Source organism: Egretta garzetta, unplaced genomic scaffold, assembly GCF_000687185.1.
Source record: "Egretta garzetta isolate BGI_Z169 unplaced genomic scaffold, ASM68718v1 scaffold163, whole genome shotgun sequence".
Lineage (NCBI taxonomy): Eukaryota > Metazoa > Chordata > Aves > Pelecaniformes > Ardeidae > Egretta > Egretta garzetta.
Genome location: NW_009259308.1, coordinates 1,728,846 through 1,742,138, shown reverse-complemented (window position 1 = coordinate 1,742,138; position 13,293 = coordinate 1,728,846). Strand labels below are relative to the sequence as shown.

At 41.8% G+C, this 13,293-nt stretch overlaps 1 protein-coding gene across 1 annotated transcript in view; it reads left to right on the top strand.

Moving 5' to 3' along the window:
* LHX8 (LIM homeobox 8) overlaps window positions 1-10,298 on the top strand; it is an 11,363-nt gene extending 1,065 nt beyond the window's left edge. Inside the window, exons 2-8 of the mRNA XM_009636139.2 lie at window positions 22-141; window positions 2,739-2,860; window positions 4,335-4,555; window positions 5,013-5,116; window positions 8,108-8,203; window positions 9,293-9,476; window positions 10,222-10,298. Coding sequence (XP_009634434.1) covers window positions 22-141; window positions 2,739-2,860; window positions 4,335-4,555; window positions 5,013-5,116; window positions 8,108-8,203; window positions 9,293-9,476; window positions 10,222-10,298 — 924 coding nt within the window. The remainder of the gene's footprint in view (window positions 1-21; window positions 142-2,738; window positions 2,861-4,334; window positions 4,556-5,012; window positions 5,117-8,107; window positions 8,204-9,292; window positions 9,477-10,221) is intronic.
* The last annotated feature ends 2,995 nt before the right edge of the window (window positions 10,299-13,293 follow it).

Here is a 13,293-nt window from a genome sequence, read left to right as displayed (position 1 = left end):
TGCTCCCCGTTCCACCCGCAGCGGCGAGCGCGAGTGGAGTTACTGCGGGCGTGGGAGCGTGTGGAAGCCCGAAGGGTAGCTGCCTGCTCGCCCGTGAGATCCGGGCCTCGGAGGAAAACCGAACCGACGCTTACGTGTTGGGTAACGCTTTTCTGCGCTGGGATTGCGTTTTCTTGATGTGCTGTAGGAGAAAGTGGGGAAGAAAACTAATGGCTCGGAACCCGGACAGCTTCCTTGCCGTGCTTTACGCTCCTGGCTAAGCGGTGGCGGCAGCGGTGCGACCCATTTGTCGTCAGCTGAAATAAATCTCGTGTGATGTCGTGAATCTCAAAGCAAAAAGTGCCTCTTGAGAAAGGTGGAAACAAGTTATTCCTGTAAAAGGTGGTCTAGTAATGTCTGTGAAGGAAACGAGCTGTGTGATGGCAGAGTAGTTTTGCTAGGCTTGGCGTTCAGGACTGTGTAAGATCATCTAAAACCAAACCAACCCGTGTGACTTTAAACATAAAAGTGTCGGTGTGGTTGGGGGGGGGCCGGCTATTTTCCTTCTGTATTACAGCCATTAAAATTATCCTGGATCAGACTTTCGCCCTCCTTTCAAAAACGAGATTAGACAATCGTGCTAGAAGTTGCCCAATTCCATTAGATGCAGCCTTAAGTGAAGCCGTTGTACATCCTGCAAAGTGAAAGTCGGTAACAGCGCTGAAAACATCTCAGTGTTGTTATTGGATCATTTGCTTAGATCTCCGTCGGGGTGAGGAGGTCAAAGGAACCCAGCGTGTGCTGGGTTGGTGTTCATTTAAAGCAGGGTAGGTGCAGGTGCGGGGGAGCTGCTGTGTACCTTTTGTTGTAGTAAACCCCAGCCGCCTTTGCAACGGGCTGGGCTTGCATGTGAAGGGCGCAGCAGGACTGGGAGCAGAGCTAACTTGAACTTGGTTCCAGTCCCGTTTAACTCCGGTGGCACTTTGGTAGCTCGTTAACCGATCATTGCTGTCTGAATGACTGGGATAAAGTGGCTTGGAGAAAAAGACCTCTAAATGATTTAGCCTTAAGTTTCAATGAGCTGTTACTGCTTCCTGCGCCGGCAGAGAGAGAGAAAGGAATCTGTGCTGGTGAATGGGTGTCCTGCTGGTCATCAGCAGTGTGTCTTCCAGCCCTGTAAATTAATAAGTAAGACTGTAAGCAGGCAACATCAAATGGGACAACTATCAAAGCTATCGATGTCCCATTCTGTGGGAGAGCATCAGCTGCCGAAGAACAGGCAGCGAGATGAGTTTTGTGCGGCCGGGATGTCAGCTCGCGCTTCGCAGAGCCGCACGCCAGCAGCCTGGCTGCCTGCTGGCTCCTCTCCCCCATGCCAGGGCCCCTGCTGCGGTCCCCTGCCGGGGTCTCGCCCGGGGACCCTCGGCGTGGGGGGACTGCCGAGCAGGCTTGGTATGGCCCAAGCGCTGCTGCCCTGTGCTCGCCTGCGCTGCAGCCGCTTTAAGAAATACTTGGGAGGATCGATTTGGTGACAGCTGTTATCAACAGTTTTGCATTATATTGTGGTATAAAATTGTCGGTGTAGGGGAAGATGGCTGCCAACAAGGGTACTAGTTGGGCGAGTGTTGGGCAACTGCAAACTGTAACGTTATAACCTGAAGAATGGCTGAAACGGGCGATTCCAGCATGAGCGTTGGAGTCAGTGCCTGACTTTCTCTGTGGTTTGTCTGGCGGTGTTCTGATGAAAGGCACATCCTGGATTATCTCTGATCTGCAGCTTTGCCCCAGGCAATATATGGGCTGTTTGGTATGAGATGAGAAATTGGCTCAGAAAATTAAAAAAAAAAAAAAAAAGTCTAAACTTAGTCATCATTTGGTTTACAGAATTCTTCCTATGCAGCATGGGATTATCCAGAGGGTTATTACTTAATTTTTATGGTCACTGGGAGTCTTGGGTTTTCAAATTATTTAAGTTATTTAGCTGACGTGTGATGCACAATGTCTGCACGACAAAGAGTTCTCTTTATAGGAAAGAAGAAATGAAAATAATTGCACTCAATTTATTTGCCCCAAAATTATATGCGAGTTTTCAAAACTGCTGATGTCTGCTGCTTTCCATGGCTCTGTCTAGTTTTACTATGGATATTACATGTTAAAGAATTGTTGAATTTGCTATTAAAACAACTGCTGATATTTTGAAACTCTCACTCTGTTCACTAACTTCGCTGTAATACAAACCTGGCAAATGGTGTGTTTCTATTTGACAGACCTTTTTTTTTTTTTCTTCTTTTTTTTTTTCCTTCCCCTCCAATACTTGCATTTTAAAATTTCAAATCACTTTGCAAAGTTTGTCCTTTGTTAGGCAGGACTTTTTACAGGCTGGGAAATAAAAGTATGTAAGTTAGCTGCCTTCCCAAGGTCATGTGAGGCCAAAACTCGCTCTGTTACTCTGATGCTATGAGAACAGAACTGGGCACAAAATATCTATGTGGAACTTGAATCTCTTGCTTCCTCTTCTGGTGCTTTTAATTACAAAACCATGAAAGCTTATTCTGAAGACCTCCATCAAATTAATTAACCCTTAATATGCATGCAGTTCTACAGGAAAAATGTTCTGCCTTGAAGATAAATTTTCCACGAATCATGGTGCATGTAATTCTTGGCCTTGTCTGTATGGATGGAAAAAACAGTTTTTCTAAATATGAAATACAATACTGGTAGCATAAGCGGTGAGGGGTATTTCTCTTGTGTTTTTGCAGGTAAACGACCTCTGCTGGCATGTGCGCTGTCTCTCGTGCAGTGTTTGCAGAACGTCTCTAGGAAGGCATACCAGCTGTTACATCAAAGATAAAGATATCTTCTGCAAACTTGATTATTTCAGGTATACCATACAGGAATATAATTTTATTAGATAATACGTGACACTTGCTTCTTACTTTTCACTTAAGCCACAACTAAAATGCGGATTTAGGCTCTTTGGTTTTTATTTGCTAGGTTTATTTTCAGTAGTTAGACTCTTGACGTTTCTTGCAGAGGAAGCCCCAAGTCTGCCTAATGTAACTGCCTATGAAGTCTCCCCCTCTGCCCCTCCGCTGTTGTGCATAGCGACTGCATTTATACAATAATTTGCTTCTGCACGCGTGGGGAAAATAAGAGTCCCTGCCACAGTAAGGTTGTAAAGTTACTGTATGTGCCAAGAATCATCCTTAGGTGATGCCGACTGAGAATACAAGGTAGAGTTGAGATGATGCTCTGTTTGGATTAGCACTCCACTGGTATGAGACTTGGGGCACCACATGGAACTACAAAACCAACCCAGGTTAAATCCCATCATCTTCAAAATAAGCTTTCAGCAGTTATACCTTTCTGTGATAAATTTAGTTTGGAGCACGAAGCATTCTTCAAGATTAAGGTCTAATCGTCTTGAGAAGAATGCTATTTATTTGTGCTGGCATTGAAAGTACTCATGATACAAAATCTTTGGTCCAGAAAGTGGCAAAAAATTTAACTGTTTTGGTGTGATCATTAGTACTTCCCCCAGACCAAACTATGGGATTCTCACCTGTCTAGTAAATGGATTATGTCCATTTAGTTTTGACACGGGAAGAGAGGGATGGGGCAGGCTGAATACTATGAAATCCTAGAAAAAAAAGTTTTGTGGGACTTCAAAAACAACAAAAAAAACCCCTTACGAGCCTGCAAAGATTTTCAGGACAAATGCTTATCTACATAATCAACGTATCTTGGTGGCTAGTTTCCTCTTCAAAGAGAAATATTCTATCGCAGTAATGTAAATACTTGCAGATATTTGAATTTCTTTTGAAATCATAATGCGATGGTAATTAAGGAAATAACTATGAAGATGCAGGTTTTCCCCCTTCTTCTGCTGAAGGGGACTGAATGATTAGTGAAGGATGATGTAGCTAAATATAATAATTCAGACTACCACTAGAGTAATGTGAAATATATTTGAATAATTGGGAGAATTTTGAACACAGAGTCAGCTGTTTCCGTCTCCCACTCTCAGCCTTTTAAAGAGTAATTACCTTTATAAAAGGAAAGATGAAGGGTTGTGGATTCTTGTAGCAGTTAAGATGTTTCAATTTAACTCTTTGCCTTATGAAAATATTAACTTCTGTAGTTCAGTAGTGGTCTTGCCTTAAGCTATCGGATACAAACTTGCTGATTTTTCTTTTTGTTTAATAAAAACACAATTATGTTGTCGTCTCGTTCCTTGCTGCAGGTCTCTGCTGCGCTGCCATATCTCGGTTGCTTCTAACCCTCCTGGGGTCACCCTTTTGCCCGAGACTGTTACTGTCTGTGCTTTTACCCTCCTGTTGCCTTTGCTTTTGCAGGCGGTATGGCACCCGCTGTTCCCGCTGCGGGAGGCACATTCATTCTACTGACTGGGTCCGAAGGGCTAAAGGAAACGTGTACCACTTGGCGTGCTTCGCCTGCTTCTCCTGCAAAAGACAGCTTTCTACGGGCGAGGAGTTTGCTTTGGTTGAAGAGAAAGTCCTTTGCAGAGTACATTATGACTGCATGTTGGACAATCTGAAAAGAGAAGTTGAAAATGGTAACATACTGCTTTTGTTAAGGACTATGTTTGTGGTTTAGTTTTAATTAAATTGTTGGGTTTTACCTCATCTTAATAAGAGGTAATTACCTAGCTTTACTAAGGCTGGAAGCACAGGTTCTTGAATTAAAATAATGTGCAAATTATTTGATGTTTTAATTTTTTCTTAAGTCTGTATAACTTGTTTTCTATCCTAAGGAAAGGAAAGCAAAAGCGCATCTAGTTGATAAAATATCATGCTGGATATATTCCTTTCCTCACTTGCAAGGGAATCGTTCGGGGGGTAGTGGGGTAGTGGTGCCAGATCAACTTAACTTTGAACTGATTATGGCTTTTTTTTAAAGCTGAAATTCAGCTGGCCGAGTGCTGTTGGTTATTGTTGGAGGACAGTCTGACTTAGGAATAACATCATTTTTAACATTTAGTAGACGGTGGTGTTTTCTTTTTAATGCTTCAGGTAATGGGATTAGCGTGGAAGGAGCATTGCTAACAGAACAAGATGTTAATCATCCAAAACCAGCAAAAAGAGCTCGGACCAGCTTCACAGCAGATCAACTCCAGGTAGAGGCAATGCTAAAAACTTGCATAGTTCAGGTTTGTGCAGGACATATATGCTGAACTGATAGGAAATCGGATGCATATGGGGGGAAAAAAAAAAACTTGCATGCTTTAAACTATTTCATAAACTATCAAGACACAGCATGTTTCTGGAATTGTTTGTTAGCTTCAGCAGTTTAATATGAAATAGTTACTCTTCAAGCTTTTTATTTCCCTGGGGGCAGCCAGTAATTCTGCAGAGTGGAAACAAAAAGGTTGTTCTATTTTGCTTGCTCGATGAAATCTATTTAATCAGACATTTACATCGCTACACGTAATAAAGACAAAATATTTTTAGAATTATGTAATGTGAAGAGTTGCACTAAAGATGGGTGCTGTATGTGACTTTAAGACCTTAACAGGCTGGAAGCTTGAATCTTGTTGTAATGCACAATAAGGGCTGCAAAAGATTGTGTTCTCAAAGCAGGTAAGCATCGTGGGTTCCTGGTTTTGTATTTACGTGAGCACAGGTTGACTCCTGTCAGTGACCGATTCTTGTTTTCCTTTGGTTTATTAAGAAGATGGGAAATAGTTGCACTTTTATTTCTTGATTGCCTTTTTTCCTCCTAAGACTGTTTTCCTCAATACTTGCTTTTTAGGTCGTATGTTATAGTCTTGGCTATACTTCTGTATACCAGGAGGAGAGACAAGGACTCATCTTTATTTTCCTTCCTTTTCTTCTCCTTCTCTCAGCCCTTCCAAAATACTTTACGTGCTGATTTCCTCAAAGCATCTTTGAGATTTGCCTGTTAAAAATACACTAAAGTCATTATAGTCTTGGTATCATATTTCAAGACCTAGCTTCAGTATTGAAAGCTGCATGTTTTGGGGGAAAAAACCCACTTTTTTTCATAGATCTGGGTGGGGTGAAATACAGGGAAAGTGTGTTTGAAGTGCTTGGCAGCAATTCTTGTACTGTCCAATTTCTTCTTGAACACGTGTTACTGAAATATGTTTTTCCAACATCCCTTTATACTAGCTCAGCCACTAGTTCTGTTCCTTTCCGTGGTCAGCACTAAGGGAAGTGGGAGCTAGGAAGTCTGGAAGTACCAAATCGAAACCCCTCCTGTATAGGATCAAGCCTGCCCTGAAGAGGGAGGGAGGGGGATTGCGTGCATCTGTTCTGCTTTCAAGGCTTCTTGTCTCGTTGCTACCTTGGCAAGAGTTAGCTATGGACTGCCTAAAGATGAGTTATTTCACCCTCTTGATTGCCGCTTCACTTAGATTGGCTTTCTAGGGAAAAACACCGTGACTAGTGCCAGATCCCTATGAAAGGGGTAGTGGTGAGACCAGATTTAGAGGTTTCAGCCTGTAGTGGGAAGGAAGCTGTGGCTTTCTACCTAATCCTAGCTACACATCCCTGCTTTCAGTTTATAACATGTCTTCAAATTTCTGGTCACTGGTGGCCGCCACACCATTCGTTTTCTACTGTCTCGGTCTGAGTTCTGTTTTATTGGCCTGTTCTCTTCTTCGTGGTGAAAGCAGTTGAGAAAAACTGATGTTGAGGTGTACTAACACACGTGAGGCATTTAAGCAGTAATATATAATATGGTGTGTGGCTCTTCAAAGCTTGGTTTGCTATTTCAGCCATGACTGGAGACAGAATGTGTTGTTAATGTGAAACAAGTGTGTTAGCAGTAATTTGACAAGGGCACAGGGCAAGGGCTCTGGACATAAAGCTCAAACTCCTGTAAAAGGGAACTTTCTTTTTCAGCAACAGCTGAATGGGAGATAGGTCCAACCATCAGAGCAGGAACTGTCTTCAAGGCTTCTTCCTGTCTGCTGCCAATGAAACTTCTGTGTTTCCCCTCTTTTCATGCTTTAAATAGGTTGTAACCTACTTCAGCAGGTGTTTGAGGTCTTGGGGCCTCTTGTTATTTAATGGCACTTGCTATCTGCTCAGTGCACCTGTGTCTGTACCTGTCCTTGATGCTGGTATAAGACTTTACTTCCAGCAAGGGAAGCACCCAGAGGGATAAGTGTCTGCCAGAGAGGCAGTGTGTAGTAACTCACCTTGTGAAGTACTTGTACAAAAGGATGTCCGTGCTTCTTGATGTTGTTGGATGAAACAGTAGGGAAGTAAATAGTGTAACGCTTCTGAATGTGGAGAGAAGTAGTCTGAATCTTCAAAGATGAAGTCAGGCAAAATTTGCAGACCATCAAGGGACAAAATCCAGAAATGAGAAATTACAGTTTACTAAGTTGCCAAAGATACCAAGCAGAAACCCATGAAGCCTTACTTCCTAAATAAGGTAAACTCTTACAGGCTCAAAAACTGTTCAGGATGCAGGCCAAGTTGACATCTACTTCCTCAAAAAGATGTAATTCATATCCTAATGACAAGTGTTCACTTCAATTTTCTGTAAAAAGATGAGTGGAGCCAAACAATTACGTGGTGCAGGTCAGCCAAGGTGGACCCTCTGTGTTCCTCAGGTCAGTTAAAGGTAAATGAGACACAAAGTGCTTCCCGCTTGCCGGCCTCCTCCATGCAGCTGAAAAGAGGATTAGGTTGCTCCATATAATGCAAGGTGCAGATAGTGACTGACAGGTTCAGAGAGGTGGATCTGAGTCGTTCCTTCCTCAGGCTGTATGCTGTGGTCTGCTGCTATAGAAGTTTTCTTTATCAAGCACGTTTGAATTGCTTTGCAGGGGATTTTCTCCCACAGTCCTTTTAATGCAATCGTAACAGAGCACCTCCTCCATTTTTTACTACTGCCAAGCAGAATTAATTTCTTTAATTTCTGGTAAATGTCTCAGTTAAGCACAACTAGGGGCTTGTATTTTGGCTTTGGGGGATTCCCCCCACACCCTTTAACGTATTGGGGACTGGGTGCTAGTGTTTGCAACAGTTTCCTAAAACCAGGCAAGGAGTAGGACCATGGTCTGAGAGGAATCTCTAATGCTGCTCTCAGGACTGCCCACAAAACCCTGCAATCTCTTACCTTGTCTTTTCAGGTTATGCAAGCACAGTTTGCTCAGGACAACAATCCAGATGCACAAACGCTTCAGAAACTGGCAGAAAGAACAGGCTTGAGCAGGCGTGTTATACAGGTACCTGTGCGAAGTTACTTGACTAACAAAGTCTGGTACCCATCCATTGGAAATGCTTAACAATCATTTTCTCTGTGTAGTTGTTCTGAGATAGAGAAAGATCTAATCTGGCAGTCTTAATGTAACTTCAGACAACGTACTTAGTCAGGAAAAGGTCTAGACCACATGTGTTAATCTGGAAAGCTTGCTTTATTCCTCTTGCACTTTGTGTGGAGGATTAACATCCTTCCAGGAAGAAACTTCTCAGCCTAAATAGTATAGGAATTGGCATTCTTCTACATATACATTTCTGACTTTAATAGCCTGTTCTTAAGACCTGCACTCTTTTTGAAAATGGCTTATGGTACGACACATTAGAAGTGAGTATCTAGTGATCTGTTCTGTAGAGCAGAGTTTAAAATATATACCCATGCCATCCAAAACTGAGAGAAACACAGACTTAGAATCTTTGCTTGAAGATGCCTCTCGGCAAACATTAGATGCATGCTCTTTTTATACATAAATATGGATTTTTATACAATATATATAAACATATACATGTATAACTTACAAATAAAAATAAGTTTGCAGTTCCCTTGCCTCATTGTAGCCTGGGAGACTGACAGAATGTTTCTACAGAAATGAGGTATCTGGCAGCTGCGATTCAGCTTTAAAAAAGTGGAAGCTTGCACACTTATCAATGTGAAAAGGAAAACGGGTATCCTCTGAAAAACCTGCTTCACTGTCAGCGGTGCTCAGGCACGGAGACGGCAGCGTCCCGTTGTGTGCCTAGGTGCGGCACAGGGCTGCGGATGCTGGTGCTCAGCGTGAGGGGATGCCGGCCCCGGGAGCTGTGCAGCCCCTCACCATCCCCATCCTTTGTGGGCTGCTGGGTGCTGCAGAAGCTTTCCTGGCTTGACCATGCTTGTTTGAGGCACTGTATAGGCTTGGAATGAGTACTTCTCCCTGTGGACTGTCAGTGTTGCGTTAAAGGCCCGACTAACTAACTGAATTCAGCTGAAGTTAGAGCTCTGAGGGGTTTTTTATTATGCTAACATTGAAACAGAATGCAATCTATCAACACGATGTAAATTTTTCCCCCCTTTTCAGGTGTGGTTTCAAAATTGCAGAGCACGCCATAAGAAACATGTTAGTCCTAATCATTCATCTACTGCTCCTGTCACAGCAGTTCAGCCCTCCAGGCTGTCTCCACCCATGTTAGAAGAAATGGCATACTCTGCATACGTACCCCAGGATGGGACTATGTTAACAGCTCTACACAGCTATATGGACGGTAGGTATAACGACTTTGCATATCCGAGTAAAATCATTATTGACTGTAGTGAGAACAGACTACCCAGTACGGATTAAAGAAACAATGGATTTTTAATTTGTAGTGTTTGTTATAGAGTATCTTAATACTGTAATTGTCTCGACACCTCATTAAGAAGCTTTGCCTCTTCAAGCAGTAGCCCTTCAGTGTAAGAGCACAGCTGAAAATCTGGGTATGACCGCTTTTTGTGCTTCCTCCAAATTATGAATGCTAGTAATGAGAAATCAAACTTTTTTTTTTTTTTAAAATGCATGTGCCACATTTTTAATATGTCATTTTAATGACATATGACTCTTACCCCAAGGATTGTAGGTATGCTCAATCCAGCAACTCCATGGAAAACTGAAGCTTCCCTCACAGTAGCTCATGGGGGGGGTGTGCTGGTGGTCAAAAGTATCTTTCGGTCATTGTGGGGCTTGTGACCCAGCAAGTCAACAACTTTGGGTTGTATTTGTGATTAGGAGAGACTATGAAAGTTTGGGAAGAACTAGGCTCTGAGCTGCACGTCTGGCCTGAGCTTATTTTTCTCTCCAAAGTGGTAGTGTAAGGTGGGCTGTGGGTGGAGGAGTGTGAATGCTGGGCTGGGGAGAACTGAGCATGCTGAGGTGGTTGGGACCAGTGAACTGTTCTTACCCAGTGGGATTGACTATCTTATAATCTTTTTCTACCTCTGATGAAGTTGACCAGTAAATTTCTGTTTTTGTAGCTCATTCACCTACAGCTCTTGGACTCCAGCCTTTGCTACCCCATTCAATGACACAGCTGCCAATAAGTCACACCTAATTCCTTTCTGTCAGGGATATAAACTGTTAAGGATGTAACCTTAAGTTACTTATTGTGTATTAAAAATATCATTGGAAAGATATTAATGTTAACTTTTTATTTAACATCTAAAGCATTTTCAAGACCATTTTTGCTGCCCAGGTATGTAAGTATATTTAGCCTGCAAGACACTTTTATGGATTCTGCATAAATAACTATTACATTGTTTACAAGCCTTATTAAACACTTTTTTTTTGTATTGTCTGGAAGTAGTCCACTCTAGTTATGTGTGTGTTAATTTATTTGTCATCAAAAGAGCACTTTGCCTAAAAGAAAGGACTGACAATTGTGCAAAATGTTTACAATTCTTTGTGAAATTGTAGTTTATCATTAGTTTGTACCTGTAAGTTATTGCTAAAAAGTATTACCTGTATTTGAGTTGTATACAGCCTATATGTTAAAGCTTATTTCTGTGAGTTTACAAAAATAAATTTTGGTTGCAAATATTTTCAAAATGAACTGAATAAAGTTTCTGCTGTAGCATGCTAAGCAAAAATGTTGCTGTGTTTATGGCTGAACTGTGATCACTTCTGAAGTGCTTAACTTGAATCTTCAATTTTAACAGCAGGTCCCTGGCATACTTAGCTACACTACACCAAACTCAGGAGTGTTCAACTGATTTTAAAAATCCTGTAATGGGCTTAGATAGGTCTTAAAACACCCCGAATAGGTACTTCTTTAAAGTAAGCATATGCAAAATGGTGCTGCTCCTGAGGGTGAGGGTGTACACCTGCAGGGTGAGGGAAGTGGTGGGTGTATAGGATAGGTTTTTAACTGTGATTAAGTTGGCAAGTGGAGAACCTAAATTCACATCTGCTTTAACATTTTGAATTTTTATGACTTCAGCTTCTGTGTTTTTTCAGTGGTTTTATCTTGCAATTTTGTTGAGTGGGATGGTAACTAATATGGAACACTTAAACAGAGTATGCATTTTAAAGTAAAATCTAGTTCAGTATTTTAACTGACTTGTGTCAAACTACATGTGAACAGAGATTGGAATTCAGTCCAACGCACAAAAGTCTACAGTGTTTTAAGCCATTAATGTGCTAAGACTTAATTGCAAAGCATGTTTTGATGCACTGATTTGATGGACAAAGGCCAGTGCATACTATAAATTCAACTGATTTTTGTCTTCACAGACTAGTTTCCTTCAAGGATTTAAGACGGGTAGACCCCACCTGCACACCTAAACTTTACTTGCATCAGAGGGATATTTGAAGGTGCTTTTGAAGGTGTGAGTGTCTGCATCATTATTTTTTTTTTTTTTTTTTTTTTTTTCTCTCCTCTCTCCCAGCTATGAGTTAGTGCCTCTGCTTTGTGAAACTTCTTAACTGTCCTGGTCAAATCATTTCAAAGTGGAAAAGGCAGCATTCTCCCTGCCACCATGGAGAGTTGATGGCTTTTGAGAGCGTAACTTTAATGGCATGCCCTGAATTATTCAAGTTCCGTTTCAAGTGCTGCTCACAGATGTCTGAGCTAATCAGAGTAGCAAAAGCAATCTATTCGCACTGGCGCAGTGGTTTGTCTAGGCTAATAGTATCCTGCCGCTTTTTTTTTTTTTCTCACAAAAAACTCTAAGGACATGGGGTGTTGTGGAAGTTGACTGACTTTATGCTTTATTCTAACATATGTAACTTCTTAGTGAAATGCTCCAGGTGGAATACTGAATTCGGGATGTCATTTTCAGTACCAAAGCTAGCGCCGTACATCCGTGTGGTACCAAACCATAGCAGTAGGCAAACTGGTTTTTGTTCATTTGTTGGGTCTGATACGCAAGTAAGGCAACCTTATTGCTGAAGCTTTACCAGTTAAACGCTAAATAAGGCTAATTTAGATCTTAACATAACTTGGCAATTTAAAATACTGCTCGGTAGTCTTGTTTAAAATGTGACTTGACTTACATAGAGTCCCTTTAAAGAAAAGGAATTATTCACTCTAATTTGAAGGACTAAGCAGCTTCAGGTTGCCTGAAACAAAGTCTAAGCTTATTTGTGAAACACCCCCTTCTGTTCAGTTTCAAAGTCAGTGCAGGATTAAAGTAAATGGGGAGCAATGTTCCCATTTCCCTATGAAAATAGGAAGCAGGAGAATTCATCTTTTGTTCCTGGGGGTGCTTGACCAGCCATTTATAAGTGCAGCTGGGAAAATGCAGAGTTGAGAATGGGAAGTTTTGGCCGAGGCTCTGGACTGTTGAATTTTTCCTTCAAGAGAAGATCTGACCGGTGCCACGAGCTGACTTCAGCTGCCTGCAGTTGCTGTTGGGCTGCGTTGGGGCTGGCAAAGCACATGGAAAACTGAGGATTGCTTTAGTCCACTGCTCTCACCTGAAGCTGTTGCTGTAGCCTGACTTGCAAGTTTGAACACTTGTCTCTTTCTGCTGGTTGCGCACCAGCTTGCGTTTGTGACTTTGCTGCTGAGCTCTTCTGGCTCTGGAGACATCCTTACTGCTTCTTGGTGTTTAAATAGTATCTTGGATATTGCTGTGCTGAGGGAATTCATGGGATCTCTTTACGGGAAGGGAGTGCAGCTGTAGGTACAGCAGGAACACATAGTGTGCTGAATCATCACCTTTTAGACTGAACAGGTTCAATTTAAACTGGAGATGTTGTATGAAATTAGTGTGTGAAATAAATTGGCCTTAACATCTTGCTTGGAAGTGGCCTATCTCGAACAGAGAATGGTGCAGAGCTCTGCCTAGTGCTCTGCTGAGTGGATGCTTTTGCAGAGAACCATATTTGTAATCTATTCTCTGTGATACCAAAGTGTTTAGCCTACAAGGTAGGATGATCATATGGCACTTGCTAATAGTTTCAATGCAACATATCTTAAAAAAATCCGAAATGGAGCTAATGATGCAAAAAAATTCTGCATCAAGAGGTTCTCAGAGGAAGAAATATCACTGAAAAAGTTAAAGTTGAGTCTCAAAAGTACTGCGAGAAGACTGGCTATTAGGACT